This window comes from Epinephelus fuscoguttatus, linkage group LG9 (assembly GCF_011397635.1).
Source record: "Epinephelus fuscoguttatus linkage group LG9, E.fuscoguttatus.final_Chr_v1".
Lineage (NCBI taxonomy): Eukaryota > Metazoa > Chordata > Actinopteri > Perciformes > Serranidae > Epinephelus > Epinephelus fuscoguttatus.
Window position 1 is genome coordinate 37,636,083 of NC_064760.1, and position 22,179 is coordinate 37,658,261.

Consider the following 22,179-nt stretch of genomic DNA (forward strand, 5'->3'; position numbering starts at 1 on the left):
ACTGTGAAGGGGACATTGAATGGTACAATTTTACAATTTTCAAGCTACAAACTAGAGGTCTTTGATAGCAGCATGTACAGTGTCCAAGTAATCAGGTATCAGCTTGTTAATGTTTTTCTGTCCATCTTGTTCTTCAGTGCGTTATGAGAAGATAAAGTTCTTAGTGATTGCTTTGAAGAATGCTGTGGAGGTTTACGCCTGGGCTCCCAAACCGTACCACAAATTCATGGCTTTCAAGGTTGGTAGTATTTAAATACAATGGAAAATGTATCATTTGTGTCAGTGTGAAAGCAAAGAGTTAGGAAAGACATTGGGCCTCATTCACAAACAGTGCGTACCCACAAATCTGTGTTTGAACTGTGCGTACGATCGTTTGACGCACAAATCCGGGATTCATCAATATTTTCTTATCCGAATTTGTTCTTACTCTGTGAACAAATTTAGAACTGCCTCAGACCATGCGTATGCACAAGTGAGGAAGGCCGAACTGACTTAGAAAATGCAAACATACCTTTAAGTACATGCAGAGTCTATAAAACCACATTCATGAAAAAGAGATTTAATTAACATTTTTTAAAATAATTAATTTACTAATATATTGGCCAAATGGATTAAATTACCATGAAACTGACACACGTTCACCCTCATCATTGTGACAATTAAAATATTAACAATAACATGAACAGAAAAACTATCACTCCATCAGCGTGCAGATGATCTGTAATGCCGACTGCCATATCCTTAACGCTGTGGCCCGCTGGCCAGGAGGCACCCACGACTCATTTATTTTGCAAAACAGTACAGTGGGAATGCGTTTGGAGGCAGGGGCTGTGAGAAGTGGATGGCTTGTTGGTGAGCATCTTTTGTTCTAGTCTTTTATTTCAATTGTTTTAAGTTAGTATTTTCAGTAAGTCTCTATTCCGTTAATGTTAAAATGTTATATTGTTTGGGTGACCGGGCATATGGCCTTAAAACATGGCTGATGACACGCAAACCCAGAAACCCCTCAAGAGGTGCGCTATAATAACATACATGCCCACTTCATACCCCTGAGAAGGTGTGCAAGATCATGCTGGCATGCTGTGTCCTCCACAATCTTACAATGACCCATGGCATTCCTGTAAGACCTGGCGCCATCGCTTCTAACAAACTGTGAAATTTACTACTTCTCTCCTCACGTAACCGCTTCCTTCATTCATGAATCAACTCTAGGCAAGCAGTTTTCTTACATGGAGAAATGGGGGCATGGTAGTATGCTGATTGCAGATCGTGGACACGCACCTGTCAATTTAGAATGGTTCTGATTTACTTACATACTCACGGTGGTGAGAACAAAATTGGCCGGTACGCACGTGTCATGAATCCGACGGTGATTTTGCGCAAGTACTTATTTTTTGCAGAGAGTAAGAACATTTCTGCGCAGATATTAGTGAATGAGGCCCATTGTGAGCAACATAATGTGAAAACTACAATGTGAACTATACAATGATCCTCTTATAGCCATTTGCTGCAGGACTGAGGGGATGGCAAAGTCATCACCAGTGAAACATGTGAAGTACTTGATGGATTACTGTGAAATTTGATACAGACTTAGAGTCTCTGGAGGATAAATCCTAACCAAGCATGTAGAGTTACACGTCAAATTCAACCTGCTCAGCTTCAGTAGTATCCTAACTCCTTCAGTTTCATCCTTGATTGGGATCTCTAAAGTAGTTAGACAGGTTAACAAAACTGTCCTCCATTGTCTTTTTCTGTCCTCACTACATCTCTGCACATCTAGGACAAAACATTGATAGACGTTGACAAAAAAAATCTAATAGGGTCACTTCCACAGCCAGACACATGCACAGACATGACACATCCAGGCTATGAGAGTCATACACAGATTTGGAGCAGAGCTGTGTCCCAATTCTGTGCGTCCTTTGTGGCCTGAGCTACTTTTCCTTCGACGTAGTTTAACCCTCTCTCTTCAGAAAAGGCTAAAAATATACTACCATGTGGAAATAATAGCATGACTATCTTAGGATGGCCATTTTTATGCAACTGCTCCTTGAATTGTCAAAGTCATTTGCTGATTAATCATTGATGGAGCAGTTCCAGTTAGATTATGACATTAATGTTCAGTCCTTCTTAGTTGTTTTGATGATGTACGTGTGTGTTTGTGTGTGTGTTTGTCTTTTTGTTCACGTCTACCCAGTCGTTCAGGTCTCTGCCTCAAAAACCACTGTCTGTTGACCTGACAGTGGAGGAAGGTCAGAGGTTAAAGGTCATCTACGGCTCTTTGTCTGGTTTCCATGCCATTGATGTTGACTCTGGAACACCTTACGACCTCTACCTGCCTACACATGTAAGAGTCTTCTTAATATTCTTTATGCTGCATACATTTGCTTGTCTCTCTGAAAAATAGGTTTTTTAGTGTCTTCTAAAAAGGTCAAGGTAAGTAGCTTAGTCTTGGAATTTAATGTTTCAAAAGGCAAGACTTATAATATCTTGGTGACACTTCACCAACAGAGCTAGTCTGGTAATATATTTCTCATCTTAAAAGGGATGTTATAAACAAATCAGACAACAAAACTTATAATCAGTTGTCCAGTATTATAATATAAATTTGCAACTCCTTGATATAAAGATCAAGAGAGTGAACATATTTTATAGCAAAGCCCATATAGATCTTTTTAGTGAAAGCACTAGATCTGTATTATTCTCACTGTAGCTCCAGCTCTCTATTTTACCGGACTTTGTCTCTCCATCACCAGCTGTTATTTCTCTATTCAGCCACATCACCTCACTTCTCTCAGTCTCTCAGGATGCACTTCTCCTCCTCCTCTTCTTCCACCTCTTCCTCCCACTCACAGTCTGCAGATGTCAGTCATTGCTCTTCTTTATTCCTCCTGTTTTCCTCTTTTCTCTTCCCTCCACTCTCCTCCTACTCAGTCTATAGCTGTCAAATACTTTTCTCTTCCTCTTTCTTTCTTCTCTTCTTTCCCTCCCACTCTGTCATCCAATGTGGCATTGTTCATTTGCTCATTCTCTCCTCATTTTTATCTTCTCTTTGGCTTCATTTGCCAAACAATCATCACTCTCGCTCTCTCTCTGCTCTGTCCGTGGGCAGGTAGAGCTGACGGCAGAATGTTGTGACTCATGTTCACATTTCCATTCAGACATTGTCTTTTTTACCCCTAGTATGGTGTTTGAACTTTCTGTTGAAATTGTAGAGATTGATAAAGTGAAGCCTGGGTCAAAAGATGCTTTTGCACACATTCAAATCTTCATTAGGTATCCTTGATGGTTGGAGACCATATGAAGTTGAGTTCATCAGATTTTAGTCATATATTTAGGTGCTTGCATTTGACGTGATTTTGGACCACTTACTGTAATCCAGAGATAGGGTCGGCCGGGGTCATGTAAAACTTTTCAAAATGGTTTGAAAACATGCCAAACACCAGAAAGGGTTGTGGCGAGGACCTCTCGCTTAACTGGTGGAGTGTGTGCCACGTATGTAGGCTGAGTCCTTCGCAGTGGACTGGGTTAAAATTCTGACCTACAGCACTTTGCTGCGTGTCACCCCCCCCCTCTCAGTCTTCAGCTGTACTATCATTAAAGCAAAAATGCCCAAAAAATAATTTAAAAAATGAATGACTAAAAACCAGATTTTACCAAGTGTTGGACTTTGCTCAGCTTCTGTTCCCGAGCGGAACATAATGAGACTGAGAGGGCCCATGAATGAGAGTGTAGCGACTCCAGTCCACTTGGTGGCGGTAATGCATCTCTAAGCTGGTTCACCAACTGCCAATAAACACAAAAAAAGACAGAGAAGTGAAGTGGCGCCATATCTGCAGGACAATTTACACATAGTGATTATATTTCTTGTCTTTTTTTTTTTATTTCATCTTGTCACCCAAAAAAACACATGAACTTTCCAATAAACAAACACAATGTACGCCATTCCTCGGCTTAACATTTCATTGCACATGACCTGTCAGCCACTAGTGGTTCTGTTTGTCCGTTTATAAACAAGCATATATTATGTTAATCACGTTGTCACGTCTCTCATTACTAACACATGTCAAGTTTAACACTGTGATGCCGTTGGCACAGGTTGCTGATGAAGGTTTTTCTCTGGCTTAATTTGCCAGAATACGTTGTAACGACAAACGTCAGTTCAGCCAGTTTGTCTTTCAAACTTCCTCTTGTTAGAATGATTTATGGAAGCCTGCAAAGCGTTTTCCATCTCCTAAGAGATTTGTGCAAATGAATTTGTGTCTTTAAATGTGAACAAATCGCCCACTGCTGGTGTAATTAGAGACAGAGCAGGTCATATTTTTTTTCCTCTCCTCTTCTCTATGTGGGCATGTAAATGTTGCTGTAGCCTCTGGTGAGTCATATTCACATTCACATTCTGACACATCTGATTAAATATGTTTTTAAGAAGAACTAGAGGTTTAAGGTTCAGGGTATGACAAAGTATTTAAACTTGAATTATGAAACCCTTTTCTTATGCCTATTTCCTCTTACAGTATAAAGTGTTAGCAGCATTTCCGAGGTCGTTAATTATTCATTTAGATGGTTCATATACTGCCTCTGCACTATATATACTGTATGTATGCACAGCACTATATACAGTATATATACTGCCTCTGCACTATATATACTGTATGTATGCACAGCACTATATACAGTATATATACTGCCTCTGCACTATATATACTGTATATAGTGCTGTGCATACATATGGTGTTGAGTAGGTGGCTGGAGCAGGGAACAAGGTTCCTCTGCTTTTTCTCTGGTTGAATGATTTATGTAATTATTTCCCTCATCTTTCAATCATTTTGTGATAATGAAGCCAGTGTCCTACTGTGGATCTTTGCCATGGCTCAAGAAAGGATAGTTGATAGTTGATACCGGATAGTGTCACTTTGTGAAATACTTAACAAAAAATTGAAAGCTACTTGACCAGAGTTTTGTTGTCCTCTCTGTCTTTCATTCATGTTGACAACACCTTTCTCTTGCACATTCATATATACATGCACACACACACACACACACTGCCCCAGCCACCCATGTGTGCTACTTTCCATAGGCACGGGGAGTTGGAGCAGGGAGAGGTAGAAGCGGACATATGAAGAGAGGAGAAATAAGCTCTAAAAATACATCCTTCCTGTCCTCCTTCTCCTGCGATCATTAACTGTGTATGTCCTGACCTGTTCTTGCTCCTGTTGCGAGTTTTTTTTTCCCTCACCGCTCCTCTGGTATATTAAGCCAGTGTGCACACAGCTCCCTACTACACCGGTGCCTTATACTGCTTCTGCTTCTGCTGCTGCTGCGATATGATTTCAGCTCTCCCACCTTGCTTCTTCTCGCTTTTTTTCCTTTCTTCTTTTTTCTGACACTCTTTCATGCACACACACACTCGCTCAGCTGCAGAGCGCTTTTAAACCCACTCACTTACATTCAGACATCCTCACTGTTCACTTTCTGTGAGTACTCTTGAGGACACTTCACACTCCCGGGCTTTCTCCGAAGCTGTATATCTGTACTCTGAGACACACACACACACCTTCTCTTCATACTGTATGTGCGCATCTTACTGCACACACCCACCTGTATCAACTGTAAAACGTCTTCTTTCACAACACTACACACTGATCACTGCTAAAAGCAAATCACCTATTCACAATCGCAAGCTGAAGCTACAAACACTCATTTACACACACAATGCACCACTCACCCACTTAAAGAGACACACACACACAAATCTTCCACTGTTGCCTACAAACTATGTAACGATGCTGATTCCAAGGCAGAGGATTAAGATTGCGTTGCGTCTGTGGATGCCTGTTCTGATGCTCAGGATTGTGGTGGCTCACACTCTGGTAATGTATCAAACACATAAACTGTATTTACCCACTTTTTGTTAGTAACAAAACTTTAACTTTATTTTTTTTTCCTGGAGGAGCTTTGTTACTGCAGGGATCTTTTGTTAGGTTAGAGGTGGGCTGTTGTTAGATAATTTTTTCCTGAGTGGTTAAAGATCTGATGTGGAAAGAGAATTTTTGTTTTTAACCGAATGGAGAAATGTTTCTGAACTGGGTGGACACATGTTTCTGAAGTTAGGCAGTGGTCCAAAAAGGGGGAAGCATGTCAAATAATTTTTTAACCACTGGGGAGGGACTCGTGTTTTAGTTTGGCTCAGGGGAGGAGCATACAAATTTAAATGGTTGTATTTTGTATTTGTTTTACCGCAGATTTCTAAAGGAACACAAACCTTCAAACCCTGCATGTTTTCCTTTTTAGTCAAGCACATTAGCGATTAGCCTGCCTTGCTACATTAACATATGGTTAAATTTAATAGAGCCTGAGCTAGCCCACAGTAAACATCTACTCCTTCCAAAACATGATTTATGATATCTTATGATTACGACAGACACTAACATATTTAATGAACATTTAACGTAATTTTGTGTTAATTTTAGCTCCATGTAAAGTGAATTACGTAATGTGTCCCTGCTAATGCTCTGCTTGTCTGCCTTAATGATGCAGTTTACACATTTTTTTTAAGCTGCTCATTAAATAAATCATAGTTCTACTGAGTGAAGCATAATTTCACAGCAGACCTCAGTAATATAAAGCAGTAGTAAAATGTAACTTTGGGCATTCATTTTGTATGATACGAAAGAAGTACAGTAAATCAGTAACACGTTATCAGCCTAGATGACTGAACTCTTAATTCAGAGTATGCTGCTGAGTTTATTATATAACTGGCAATTTTTTAATGCAGGTTTAGAATACAGTCAGACAGGGAAAGACAAGTATATAATTTACTGACGCTGAGAGACAGACCTGTTATTGTAGATGTCATTCTCTTCCGCAAATTTAAGACTTCTCTAAGACTTGCTCTTAAAACTCTTGGTTGTATTATTTCTTATGCCATTCCAAGCATATGAAAACTCAGTGTATACATTAGTGTATGATGTGCACAAAAATATGGAACACTTTATCTTGTATTCGCTCAGTAAAAGACAGACAGATAATGCGACTAACTAGCTCACTGCTACTTCCACTACAGAGTTTTTAGTCACCTTTTTCACAGTGATGAAAATTATATTGAAATGGTCTCTGTATTTCAGTCAGGATTTTCAACTTTATTATAAAACCTCATCTTTGAAAGAATATCCACATATTACTCTCTGTCTACTCAGAAAATGGCATCATACTGCATTTCAGGAAAATCCTGTGTGATCTTCTCCGAACTGTTTTTGTCTTTTCTTAACACTATTTTCATTTTTGATCATTCTCTGTAGTCTTGTATAATCCTGTCCCTCACTGTCATAGCTTTGGTAGGTTGTAATTACTGTGACCTAATAATTAAACCTAGCACTTTGGATCCTTGTCAGGACATCTGAATAGCTTAAAGGGACAGTACTGTCAACAGTTGGCAGGATGCTGTTACATCCCAGAGTTTATGTTATTTTTAGCAGAAATGTGCCTTTAAGGTTTATGTGGGAGGTGTCCAAACATTGAAACACACTCGACTGTTTGGGTTTGCAGCATCATGAATCTTTTTTTGTGTGTGAATCTGTTCAAAATAGTATGTATTGTGTGTGTTTGTTTCATAGATCCAGGGCTCCATTCGACCCCACGCCATTATCATTTTGCCAAACAGTGCTGGAACAGAGGTTCTGGTTTGCTATGAAGACGAGGGCGTCTATATTGACACCTACGGCCGCATCACCAAGGATACAGTGCTGCAGTGGGGGGAGATGCCTGCGTCGGTTGGTAAGTTAAACACAATCATTGCAACAATAAGAACATACTCTTAAAGATATACTAAGCAGGATTAGTAGTTTTTTTAAATGTATGGACTCATTGTGAAGTCATCCCTCTTAATCATCTTTTATGACCCAGTAAAGTGTGTGACGATGTACCCCATAGTGCTCAGGTAAGGTCAGGGCTTTATAAAAAAAGGAAGCAACCAGGTACAAGACAGTGACACAAAAATGCAAAATATAATGAGGCAAAACGCCAAACAATAGCGAATCTGGGGTTGGCTTTTACTTCCCCCTTTCCTGGAGAGCTTGTTTACAAACAGTAACCAACAACCCTGCAGAGTATACCTTTAAGTTACTTCTGTCTGACTTACTGATTCTAGATCAGCAGCTGTCCTGAGCAACTTACCCTGAACCAGATTCTGAAGACAGATTAGGGACAGGGTGGGCTAAAAATAAGATGGTAGTGATTGTGTGTGTGTGTGTGTGTGTGTGTGTGTGTGTGTGTGTGTGTGTGTGTGTGCAGATTCACACTGTGTCCAGTAGCCATTCTTCTAGCTTAGGGACTGTGGGGGATATTTTTACTCATATACATGTACAATGCTCCTGTTAACTACAGTATATAGCTGTCTTAAATTTTATTTCTGTCCCCTCATATCTTTGTCCTCTGTGCTCTCTCACTCTCTGCAGCCTACCTTCAGTCTAACCAGGTGATGGGTTGGGGAGAAAAGGCCATAGAGCTGAGGTCGGCCAACACAGGGAATCTGGAGGGAGTTTTCATGCACAAAAAGGCCCAGAAACTCAAGTTCCTGTGTGAAAGGAATGACAAGGTATAAGTTCAATACAGTTTTTCCACACTCATGTGCTGGCTTGGCTTGACTTGGTTTGAGACGTTATCCCAGTGCGGCAGGGATTTGTGTCTCCATTACAACAGGTCTACCTGCTTGAAGGTGTGTCTTTGGCTTGTCTTGAGTGCTGATGTTTAAAAGCAGCAGGCTGATTCCACTGCTAAAGTCCCCAGTTATTTTGTTGTCAGTGTTTTCCCATCACACAGCACAGCAGGTAAAAGAAGTTTACCTGTTGGAGGTGAGCTGTTAGCAGAAGTGCAGCTCTTCATCTAACATCACGCTGCTTTTACTTTTCCTCCCTGTGGTGTTAATAGACTTGTTTTTACTGAAGAAAAGCTGCTAACAAAGTTCCACTATTTTGGCGATAAACTTTCATTTATTTAAAGCAAAAGCTCTTGTTGTGAAGCAGCAAAACCAGGATTTTTTTTTTCATCCGCAGTAACTTAACTAGGCTCCTGTGCAGCTAAGAGCAGACAAGAAACAGTGAAATAAAGCAGATATCTAAAGTACAAACAGGTCACTGGAGAGAGGTCATTCCAAATCACAGATATTCAGGTAGAAGCTACAGAACTACTGAGAGCTGAACACAGAGACTTGTAAAAACCATCTTTCTCTCTGGTCTCCTGCACAGACAGACGTGAGTTTAGTCTTGCAACACGAATGCTTTCTTCAAGGGGAGAACAGGGGTCATCAGGGGTTGTTGCAGTTGGCGTTAAGTTACCGCTGCCTGCTTGGAGGCAGTCCGTTTGTGATTTTGATCCTGCTTCAGAGATATTCCATTTTAGATGCAGCGCTGCTTGGCATGTTTAAACTGAAAAAGGAAATGCAAATCAGTCAAAAAACCCCTACAAGTCTGTGACAATAAAGTGTGACCATTTTGCAAACTGCACGTCTGTTTACTTCATAACAACTCTAATGACACCTTCACCCATAACTTCAGTGATCACATGCTTTTCATCCTTAAGTTACTTAGTTACTTAACTTTTTTTTACAGTTCGCCTTGTACATTTTGTTAGCAGAGCCATTGGTGATAGGGCTGGGATGTTGCCGGATGATGGTCACCCCTCCCCTATCTCGCACCACATGTTTGTGGAGAACCTACCACTAAGTCACTTGCAGACGACCTGATTCTGGGTTAGGGTATTGTACGTAGCAGAGCAGCTCCCTCGCTGTGATCTATTGAAAGTCAGCCCCTGATCCAAACTTGGGTGGCTGTGGCTCAGGAGGTAGAGTGGGTCATTCGCTAATTGGAAAATCAGTGCTTCGATCCCCAGCTCCTCCAGACTGCATGTCGAAGTATCCTTGAGCAAGATACTGAACCCCAAATTGCTCCTGATGGCTGTTCCATCGGTGTGTGAGTGTGTTAAAAACTGATTAGCAGGTGGCACCTTGTATGGTAGCTTCGGCTACCAGTGTGTCAATGGGTGAATGTGACTCGTAGTGTAAAAAGAGCTTTGGGTGGTCTGATGACTAGAGAGGCGCTATACAAGTGCAGGTCCATTTACCATTTACCAATAGTATTTACCATTTCATTTTTGTACAGATTGTTTTTGATCATTTTGATTGCAAGGTTAGCCAGTCAGCTAGCCTAGCTGGCCACTGAAATGAAGAAAAGCGATCAGCTCTATGGAGCTTTACTGCTCGCTTTTGCAAGACAGTGTACATCAGTCACTTTAATGTTCTTGGCAGCTCGTCCAAGCATCAAGTGTAATAAACAGCCAGTTCATGTCAGCTAAGCTCTGATAATCATGCTAACATCAGTGCTACACTGAGTAACTAGTTTTAATTCGAGGTTATCCAAGACACTGAGGGTATTATCAAAATGATCAAAACACTTTGTACAGCACTGTGATCACTAAGGTCAGAGACGAAGGTAACGCTACTGTTGCGTTGACAGGAAACGAATGTACGTCACACTACTGCAAGTGGAGAATTTAGATTGACTTTTAGTATCTAGTATTAGTATTAAATCTGCAACACAGTAAGCTCTGTATTCATGAAAATATTGTAGCATAATCCTTGTCCCTGTGTCTGTCTTTTGTTGCAGGTCTTCTTTGCCTCAGTGCAGTCAGGAGGCAGCAGTCAAATTTACTTCATGACTCTTGGACAGAACTCACTGTTCAGCTGGTAACAACTGGACCTGTTACTCTGGGATCAACTGGTGGTGTGTGCTATCATTATTCTGGTGATGCCTTTTAATATTTGTGCTGACTGATGTTCATCTCCATGAACAGTGGACACCATACAAAGATAAAGAGAATATTCCTGCATCTATCACTCTGTCTTGTCTAGTTTCCATGTAAATGCGCATGGATCCACAGCCGAGTTCATCGAAACTCCAACTGCAGCAAAAACTGCTTGATGCCATCACTTGTTCCTTTAATACTGACGCCTGAATCAGCTGCAGCAACACAAATACCTGGACCTGACATTCAGCAAAAAGGAGCTTTAGTTCACTGTCACCTCACCTGTCTAGCAGTGTCAGCATCTGCACACAGAGCATGTTGTTATGACTGAACTTCGTTGTTACCTGGAGTCTTTCCCAGTGGGATTTAGGCTCCAAACCATCACAGCACCAGTGTGGCAGAAATCAAGACTCCTTTGTGTGATGTTTTAATCTACCGGGAAGCAAAACCGATGGCTCGATTCAGTTGATTGTGTGGTTACATCTAAAATACACACCATCAGTGAGCATCTGGCTTCAAGATCCCATCCATCATCTTACCTGTCAGCACTGGAGACCACAGCAGTCCGTTCAGTTTTGTTCCACATTCCACTCACTTCTCTCCTGGATCAATTAACCCTTCTTTAATCTCCTCGAATGGACTCCGTCCTATCAGTTACTCAGCTAATTATTTGTATATCAGTTATTTACTCCCATTTACTTTAGCATTGCTTGACTGTGGTGTAATACTGGATCAACTGTTTCCCTTTCATCTGATGAAGTGTTCATACCTGGATAATAATTCTCCTGGTACAGACCAGGAGAGTAATGTTTCCTTCTCTGGTGTTCAGCTGCTGTCTGGTTTGTCTTCATGGAAGTACATGTTAAAGGGAGTAAAACTAGAAGGACAGAAGTCCTTCCTTCACTCCATGGACATCATCTGGGCATTTCAGAGACTGGATTGGGGCCAAACTGTGGACTAAGTAGGACAACTACTGTATGTCATTCCACATTTTGTCACTATTGCGTGCCAATTTTTTCCCTAATGATCTTTTGAATTCAGTATCCAGATCCCGGATCCATCCGTGTCCCGAATACCTCACCAGTGTTATTTAAAAGACCCCATGTTTTCTTCTTCACTGCTATAAGCATATACCAAGGACCCAAACAAATTAGTCAGTTACTGTACTGAATCCTTATTCTGTTGATTTCCATATTGTATCATTAGACAGTATTATATTTATGCATCAAATGTTATATCATTGACAGAGGAGTTTCCTCTTTTTGTCGTCTGAGGTGACAGTAAGTCAGTTTAACACCCAACACATAGATTCAATTAGTTATGTTAAACTGCATCCATAGCTGTAAATATACTGTCTATGTGAACTTTATAATAAGGCAAAATGCTTGAATTGAATTACTGTCGTGAAGACGTAGTTGGCTAACTTAAGATTATTCATTAGGTCATCTCTTATTATCAGCTTGAAGTCCACTTTGCTCTCTGTCTAGCCGGAATCAGTTGCCAATAAGGCAACATTTATCTCTTGGGATACTTGCTGCAATGCACACTTTGCATTAAAATATGTTGAGACTTTTTTTTATTTTATTTTATTTTCTATCACAGTCTTGATGCAGTACCTCACCAGTCCTCTTAGGTCCCAGTTTGGGCATTCCCTCCACAACATTTGATTCTTCTTATTCCATACGTAGGATCTCTAGAGCCTTGTACTTTTACACAAGTAGAGATATAAAACAACGCCACAGTAACAGGCTTAGAATTATTTTCTGCATCTGTTTTGTACAGCTTAGGATGTATATATTCTTGTAAGATGCACTGTTTTCTAAATATTTTATAATTGACAACCCATCTTTATGTATGTGTACAGGATTACAGGCTAATGAATGTGAAATTCCATCCCAGAGCAGAATTCATACATACTATTCCCACGATCCTTGAAAGTTCAGTGTTTGTGAACATGAACAGGAGCTACTGACAGTGAATTTGAAGGCTCCTGTTCAGGTTGACCAACCTGGTCAGTGTTCAAGATCAAATAGTGGATCATATGAATTCTGTTTTGTGGTTGATTTTCTGCTAACATGTAGAAGTCAAGCTCTTTGCACAATGGCCACCTTGTACATGTTTCTGTTATATCCTCCTTTGAAATGACTGTTTTTGTTTCAAAGCAGGTATTTGAAGATCACTTAAAGCCATTCTGTAGTCAGTATTGAAGATATAACTGAAAGCCATTGGCTTTGGTTCAGTCTTTCTTACACTACCCAACATGGGACGCACACCTGTGTTTGATGGGTCACCTTGAGATTTTTTTGTCAAGCTTGGATGTGATGAGATGCAATGAGCTGGGCCTGTTGTATAGTATTTGTTATGTTTTCCTTGGTATTTTTGTCATTTACACAATGAGCGTCAAAGCAAGAAACCAAAGATGAAGGCTTTGATTTATTGGTGTCCTTGAATCAGACTGTGTAAGATAAATAATCACAACTGACTATTTCATTTGGAAAGATCATTTTTATTTTAAAAACTTAGAGAGTTCAGCAAATATTATTATAAACTGTACAAAAGATGCAAACTAGACCAAGACATCAGACACACCTGAAAAATCTCCCAGGAATAATGTGTCTCTCTAAATTGCAACAAAATACAGGCAATCTAATATTGCTAGTGTTCATATATTTAATAGCTTACATGTATGTTTTAGACAGTGCTAGGTTTGCTAAAGGTGAAGAAATAATTGGTTTTTACCTTCAAATGTGAATTTCAATTTGTCCATTTCTGATACATTTGAATTAAAACGTTACCGTTTTCTCCTCGTTCGTCAGATTTTGCTCAAACGGCTAACGTGGTAATGTTTTGTGTTACATTTTCCTCTATATTATATCCACTCTTAAATGTTGAGGCTATCAAAATCTGTGCCAAATATTATATATTTAGTGATTCTTTGAGTTTTAGTTTTTATTATGACTTGATATAAATATTGCAGCTGGTTCTGTGAGAATATTTTAAACTGGAAAATGAACTTATTGATAATGACTGTCTTATTGCTAAGTTGTCACCAAATTACGTACAGTGTTTGTTTCAATGGTAAACTGACAGCTAGCTAACACCAGATAGCTAACGTTAGCTAACAGGGGCTAAAAATCTCAGAGCTAAGCAAGCTAACTTGTAATAGAGTTTGTAGCTAACATATGGCTAAGAAAGTAGAGGGGTTTGGCTAGCAGCAACAAAATGTGTCACTTGCTGATAATGACTGTCCTATTGTCACCAAATTTCATACAGTGTTTGTTTCAGTGGTAAACAACTGAGACTGCAGACAAGATAACTACTTAGCATGGATACAGTGCATGGAAATACAGGAGTGTAAACTGAGCATAACAAGCTAACGGATGCAGAATTTCAAGCTAACAATGACTAAAGCCAAGCCAAGCTAACTTGCAATAGAGTTACTGGCCAACATTTGTTGCTAAGATAGTTGAGAGGTTTGGCTAGCAGCAGCAAAATGTCTTTTTTTCTCTGTACTCAGTTGCAAATCTGTTTACAGTTTCCTAAAAAATATTAACTACATTTCATACACTGTAAATTAAAATATTAAAAATTGGTAAAAGCATTTTCATAGACATTCATTCAAAACATATTTCAGACTTTGGAAATACATCTATTCCTATGTGCAGCTCGCATCAAGTAAAATGTGATCAAAATATTTTTCGGCCAAACATTTCTAGTGCTAAAAATATGTTTTAAGTGGGCTAAATGCCGCATTAGACATTTAGTGTTGCAACTTTTATTCTGAAATCTTGACATAAATGCATTCAGCTGTCCTGTATATGTTAATGGCATGTCATATTTAGAGCAAGTCACTGTGCTAGTTTTTGGTCAGGTCTAGTCAGTTGTTAAATTTGTGGCCAGCACACCACTGGCAGGTTTGGCCAGGCTCCTGAGCAAGATCCTGGCCATTAGAGTCCAGACAGGACAGGAGACCGGACCTAAGTAGTCCAAACTACCATAGTGGTTCCATCATGTGTTCAGTCACACCTTACATTTACACAGACAATGTACAGTAACATTGTACAGTAGCTAGGCTGTATGCTACACTACCCAACACGCTCTGTCAAATGAGTCCTTTCATTAAACACCCTTTGATTTAACGTAAAAGTCAGAATGTCGTGACAGTCTGATTTCATGTCCGCATATTTGAAAGCAATAATGTAAATGTTTGAGTACCACTGATTTATCATTGTTATGCAATCATATTACAGTGACAGAATTTATTAGATGAGTTATGATTTGGCAAATAAATCGATTATGTCAAGGGATACATGGAAGTATATACATTTTTGAAAAACAGGTTACCATCCTTACACTTTCAAGTTTTAGCTCAGTATAAAAGTTATGGTGTTCAGTTTCTAAGGAAAGTTTATTTTCTGCATATACGTCCACTTAAAAGCCATTCCTCTAGATGTGCCTATTTTCTATTTGGCATTGTGTTGTCTGCATCGTTCTTCACCCTGCTGTAGGAAACAACATCTGGTACAAGCTGCCCAGAGCCAGTGTTACACCTAATGATGTGTTACATACAGTATGTGGGTTAATGCATTTGTCACCTAAAGCTGCAGTTTGTATCAGAGACACAATCAGGACATATGTGTGAGTGATTAGAAACAAACTTCTCTGTCTTCTCCTCTCTTTCTGTGCTGAACATTTGAGTCTCACTGCGCTAATGAGAGAGAGAGATCAGTGCACTTCCGCCTACACCTTCCACTGGTTGAGATGATAGATTCTGTTTCAGGCCCACGGTGACTCACATCTCCAACTCTCCCACCAACTCTTTTCCTCTCACTTTGTCAGCACGTCTTTCCTCATCGCTGCCTTTCATTCCCTCTGCGTCTCTCCCATACCCATCTACATCTGTCTTGACCTCTCTCATATTTTTCACTCTGTTATCCAGCTCTTTATCTTGATGTCTTAATCTCTCTTTAGCTTTCCATTGTCTCTCTTTCTCTCGGGTCGGCTCTCTCTCTCTGTCCACCCCCAGCCTGGTTGGAGGACTTTTAATCCAGTTCAGGAAAAGTTTAATAAGCTGCTGCTTATCTAATTATTTCCATTTATATTGTATCAAATACTTTTGAATATTTTTCCAACTGGAAGAGTATCACAGACACAGAATTTGTCTTACCCTGGTTTTTGCTGATGGTTGATGTGGGGTGAAGCACGATGCAGAAAAATGCTAATACAAAGCTTTGCTCTGATCTGTTGAAGCAAGACTGTAATTTTTGCTGACCTGTGGCTACAAGACCAACATAGCGTAACGTTAGCACAAGTAGAAGAGACTTACAAAGTCAGTGAACTGACTGCAGTCTCAGTAATACAGTGATATGTGAAAAACATCTGAATATATTGAAGAGATCAAGGGTGCACTTTATTGCTGATTAATTAGAGGAAGAATGTGTTATTTCTTCTTCCAAAGGTCGTTTTGCGCTACAACTGTTATTTTCCAGCCTGTGCATGAGCAGAAGTCTGTGGATGAGCTGTGCAGTTCTAAAGAAAGTGTGTGTGTGTGTGTGTGTGTGTGTTGTGTGGGAGGGTGTGATGTAGATAGGAACAGGTGTTCAGTAAGCAGGAATTCAGTCTGCAAGGCAAGGAAGGAAAGTGTTAGAGGAGGTAGTTGGTGGCTTCAGTCAGGTGTCAGTTAAATAGAAGGAAAATGGATGTTGCTTTAAGTTTGGGGTTTTTTTGCTACAGGCTACAGTAATCAGCGATATCAAAAACTCAATTTAAGAAAACAGTGGAAAACAAAGAGCAAAATAACTTATCGAACACGCTAAAGGGGTCAATAATTGGGCTAGCATTTCAACAGAGGGCGCCAAACTGAAGAGCTGCAAATGTATAGATGAAGATTATTTTGAGGAGGAGGAGGATGTGAAGGAGAGAAACAATGATTATAACCTTTTTAAGTGTAGATTTCTACATTTGTTCCATCCATTGACCAAATAAATCGTCCTGATAGCACTCATTGTAAAGCACCAATAAAGGCTCACAGTGATATATGTTAGACTGACATTGTCTGTTGATGAGTAATATTTCCCAAATATTTAGATTTAGCCAACAGTTAATAAATAGTGTCAGTATATTGTGGACTAACTTGATAAAATTACAGAACTCTAGAAAGAAAAACTGTTTGCAATATGGATATTTTGTCATTTGACACACAGGATGGTTGTGTTCTTATAATTTGTAAATTCTAAAGATACCAAATATTTTATAGATACATATTTAAGAATATATATTCCCCTCAACCATTTAATTTCTTTACCATTATAGAGTTGATACTTTGTTTTATTTTTTGCACTGGACCTATGTTTGATGCATCGTATACTGTACCCCTCCTGCTTTGAGATGAACATGTGTTTCCATGTAAAGAGGCAAATGAGACAGTGAGACAACAATAAATATGTTAAGTGGTGTATTGTTGTTGTTGTTGTTGTTATTTGCTTTTAAAGTTGCACTGACATGATTTTTTTTAATCTACCCACAGCTTTACTATTACACTGACTCATCAGAATCCTTCAAGCCAGTTAACTTCTGAAACACTGACACACAGTTTTGTGTGCTGAACAAACTGCATCTGTCATTGTGACAAAAGATTGTCTTTGTTGGTACAACACCATCAACAGAAACATTTGTTATTTTGATTTCCTTATGATGACATGATCTACTGATGCCTGTGTCTTTTCTAGTTAAATCTTTGTTCAAAGCTGACTGTGTTATCAGTCCAACAGTACAAAGAGAAGGCTGAACTGAATGTTGGTCAAAGGTCAAGGTCACCATGACCTTGCATCCACCGCATTCTCATGAACGGGACATCTAAAGAACATCTTGAGTTTTGGTGCGTATGATGGAGAGAGAGAAAAATAAATAAATGAATAAATAATAAAACATAACATGATGTGAATAACCTTATATAATTGATCATAATGTTAACAGAGTACAATTCAGTATGATATATCTTGGTATAATAAAGTAATATAGTATGATATAATATGATATAATATAAGAGCACAATACAATAACATATACACTTATAACATAACAATGCAACCCTGTGGGGGATGAGGCCAGGAGGGCAGGGGCCCCTACCACCGAACCCAGCAGCACGCCCGGAGGGCCCAGCCAGAGGCAGGCGCGGCAGACTGACAGGGGTCTGCTCCTCTCTTTCTTTTCACTGTTACTTTTGTTCTTTTCAGTATAGTATTTATTTGTGTTTATATATATATATATATATATATATATATATATTTTTTTTTTTTTTTATCTATTTAGGGCAGTCCTGCTTTTGGGCCCCACCCAGACCCTTAGGTGGCCGCTGACCCTTTGCAGTTCTTGCCGTAATCCCATTTCCCGTCTCAGTCCTGGGCAACTCCCACTGTTTGTCATGTAATTTGAATTTCACTAATTAAAAAAAAAAAAAAAAAACATTAAAAAAAATAAAGAAAGAAAGAACATCTTGAGGGAATTTCTTCAAATTTGGCACAAACATCCATTTTGAGTGAAGGATGAACTGATGAGAATTTGGTGGTCAAAGGTCACTGTGACCTCACAAAACATGTTTTTGGCCGTAACTCAGGAATTCATATGCTAATTATGACAACATTTTACACAAATCTAAAATGATAAAGAGATGACTTTTTATATCCAAAAGGTCAAAGTTTAACATCACTGTGACATCATAATGTTCTGTACAAACAGGCCATAGCATCATATCTCAGAAACAGAAGGGGAGACATTTGGTCGGATACTACATAAATGACACTAATCTTGGGTGTCAACCTTTAAACTGTGCTGATTGTATAGCTCTTCCGTGCTGCTGGGGGGAAGATGTGTGTGTAAAGCATCTCTGTTTTTGCAACTTGATGGGTTTGCAGAGGCGTACAACCACAAGGCGGTAATTCTAGTGTTATTTATGTGGTCAGATAAGGCCATCCAGTGAGAGGTCAGACCCAACACCTTCAAACTGGTAGCTGAATAGTGAGCAGCATGAGAATCCTTGAAGACTATCATATGAAAATGCTATTGGATGTACATTTACTGTGAGTTCTACAAGTGGAAATCAACATAAAATGAATCATTCATTTAGCCATATCAATTGCATTTCATTGAGAATTTAGTTAGATACACCATAAATCTATGTCATTTGAAGAAAGCCTGTATGTCATTTTTGCCAAACAGCTGCACCTTTGACCACAAGTGGCTGTGAAGAGGTTTATTATGCTTTTCCTTATTTTCTTTCATATATTGTAATGTCATATTAAAAGTGAAAAATTTTTTAAACATGTGTAGAGGAAATTCTGTTTTTTTCTTTGTTTGTTTTTTAGCAAAATCAGAGGTTTTAGACCATTCTGAATACTTGGTTATGTTTTTTAGTTTCACGACAAGCTGACATCAGATTGTGATGGATTTCTTTAAATGGTTATCTGCTCTAGGCGCAGTACTGCAAGGGTTTACATTAACAAGACCATACCTTGAAATAAAGCTACATGCTAATGTCAGGGAAGCATGTAGCTTTATTTCTGCTGATTTTTTATCATGTTTCTGTCTGGTTGTGGAAATTTTGGTGTAGAAGCTTTTATTGGTGATTTTTTTACAGTAGAAAATGCCGCTGTTCTCTGTTACAGCCATCCCCATGACTGCAATGACAATGCAAAGACCAGGCCCTAGGGAACAGTGCTGGGCTTTGAAGCCAGTTTTACATAGTGGCTAAATGTGGAATTACAACTTTCAGGTCCGTCACGTGATGTCCAGGGGCCCAGAAAGACTTTTTCCCATGGACTTAAATTGTAAAAGAGATGACTGTAATATGAGTGGGTACATTTCTTTGGAGCATCACAGTCCCCGCGAAAAGACTCGTTTCACTATCAGGATTCGATCCATTCAGTCCGATAATATTGGAATGTCTAGAAGAGCCACATGATTAAATCATTTCATCCCCATTCAAGTTAACTGGCTAAACTGGAAGTTAGCTGCTCGGTCGCCGGAAGTCGTTTGCTCCATGGGTCCAACAATGCAGAAGATCTCTGGAGTTTCATACTGCAGAAACTAAGGGTTTTGGGCTTCATTCACTACTAAGCAACTTTGATAGGAATGAATGTGGACCTGCCTGTAACCCTGTATCCAGTTCTCTATGGCAGAGACACCCAGATACTGAAGACTCGGAAAGCTATCCAGTTAGAGCAGACTGGGCTTTTTTGTGAGGGGGGCTTAAAGAGACAGACACTACAACGGAGTGGTTCAGACGTGTGAATACAGGTTTGAATACAGGTGTGAATACAAGTGATTCAGCACAGAGAGTATGAAGAAAATGAAGGTTTTTTTGAAAATTAAGTCATGTAAACATCTTCCAGTAAAGTACTTTTACCCAAAAGTACAGTTGTAATATAAAAAGTATGAACCTGAAAACTGACATAATAAGCCCTCTTTAAGGTCTGGGTCAAAGTTAGACATGCATCAGTTATGAGAAAGACATAGTGCTAAATTAAACGTTGACTAACCCCAACTAAAATTGCTATCAACACTACCACCTTCCACTACACCTTCATTGTTCTGTTTGTGTGGTTCTCTGCATTTAAGATTGTGTTAAAGAAAGTCTCTCTGTCTGTCTGTCTCTTCCTCTCTCTCTCTCTCTCTCTCTCTCTCATTTCCAGAGGACTCATCTCATGTATCCCCTCAAGACTCACTGGCACCACTCGCAGGTTTCCTGGCTCCTGTCTCTCTTGGATGAAGTTAGGTCATAAAGCCTCCAGCCGTCAGACATCAGCCACATTTCATCTTTTAAAATCGTCTAATCAGGTTAATTGCAACGGATGACCTCTCTATGTTCTATCTATGTTAGCTGTTAACATTAGCTAAGACAAAGATGGGTGAAGGATCAATTTGAGCAGACTCTAGCTTCACTCCTGTTGACTGTGACTTGGAGCTCTTCTCTGCAATTAGTTCGTCACTGTTGACCAACACTATACTGCGCTCTAAATTTGCCCCTTTCGTACCTCACCAACTGAACCCCTCCTGCCCTGCCCTCCCCTCACCCCCCCACCTCTCACCAGCCTCAGATTCCCTCCTAACCCCATTCCACCACCACAACCCCCCTCAATACACACACACACACACATACACACACACACACACACACACACACACACACACACACACACACACACACACACACACCAGTCTGTGTGTAAATGTGTGTGTCAGCTCGCTCAGAGTAGGGAGCGTCCGGCGACCAAGCAATGACTGGCAGCCACACAGTCACATAGCAGTTTAGCATTTAGCATTTGGATCATTCACACTTCCTGTTGGATCAATACACTTGTTGTTGTTTTTCTATAGCCTGCTGGGGAAAGGCCAGACAGGTAAGGAGGGGAATATATTCGGTTTAAGTTTGCTACAGTTGGGATAAATCAGTGTACTGAAGGTGCAGTTGGGCCTGTTTCGCATGCGCATGGCTGGATCAGCAGTAGAACTGCAACATAACTATAAGATACGATCACAAAGAGATCCCATCGCTACAGGGTGACGGAATCTGTCTGATATCTCACTTTTGTTGCACATATGTGGACCAAACTACAAATTCTGTTCAATAAAGGAATCATCTGTGTCATGGTTCAAACATAGCTCTCTGTTGTGATAGATACTGCTCCAGTAATCAGTAGATCAAATGTTGTAATTCACTTGGTCAAGGGCCACAAAGTTCCCGCATGGTACTGCATGTTATTGATACCGCAGGCAGCACTGGATTGAATGTGGTGAGTGAGTTTGCAGTTAGAAAGAAGAGGACAGCTGGGATGATCTGTCTGGAGCTAAATTTATATGCTGTGTCATGTGTCCATATGCCCATCTATCTTTTTTATCTATCTATCTATCTATCTATCTGTTTATCTATCTGTCTGTCTGTCTCTAAAGGTATCAGTCTATATGTGTCTCTGTCTGTCAATCTGTTACATCCGTTTGGGAGTTTAAAGGGTAGAAGTAAAAAAAAAAGTGTGTCAGTTATATAGTCTGCAGGGTGAGGCAACACAAGACATACCAGCCAAAGCTGAGTGGGTGGCAGAGTGGGGGGGTTCACAGTGCAGGCCTGGCATGCCTGCATGACGCAGTGTTGAGCCGCTGAGCCGTGGTTGGTGGACAAAGAGATCAGGTGACCCAGTCCGGGCTAAATCGGTCCTGCTAGCAGACAAGTTGAGGAGTTAGGAGAATTGGAGAGCTGGAGATGGAGGTGGAGGGTTAAAAGCTTTTACAGAATGACACAACTGAGAACATTTGAAATGGGCTTACAGCGAAGAGAGGGGTTCCTTTTCTACATCAATAGTACCTTTACATCCCAGTGAAGCTTTG

At 39.9% G+C, this 22,179-nt stretch overlaps 2 protein-coding genes across 7 annotated transcripts in view; both read left to right on the forward strand.

Moving 5' to 3' along the window:
* The window catches only part of si:zfos-2326c3.2 (misshapen-like kinase 1), an 84,619-nt gene extending 69,213 nt beyond the window's left edge, over positions 1-15,406 (forward strand). For all 3 annotated transcript variants that reach the window (XM_049585196.1, XM_049585195.1, XM_049585197.1), the window contains 5 exons: positions 138-238; positions 2,198-2,347; positions 7,617-7,776; positions 8,457-8,596; positions 10,662-15,406. In XM_049585196.1, coding sequence (XP_049441153.1) covers positions 138-238; positions 2,198-2,347; positions 7,617-7,776; positions 8,457-8,596; positions 10,662-10,745 — 635 coding nt within the window. In that variant the 3' untranslated portion in view covers positions 10,746-15,406. The remainder of the gene's footprint in view (positions 1-137; positions 239-2,197; positions 2,348-7,616; positions 7,777-8,456; positions 8,597-10,661) is intronic.
* Positions 15,407-21,029: 5,623 nt separating this feature from the next.
* The window catches only part of myot (myotilin), a 37,757-nt gene continuing 36,607 nt past the window's right edge, over positions 21,030-22,179 (forward strand). For 2 of the 4 annotated variants that reach the window (XM_049585830.1, XM_049585832.1), the window contains exon 1: positions 21,030-21,197. The gene's annotated coding sequence lies outside the window, so the exon portion shown is untranslated. The remainder of the gene's footprint in view (positions 21,198-22,179) is intronic. The other 2 variants (XM_049585829.1, XM_049585831.1) reach the window with 1 other exon arrangement.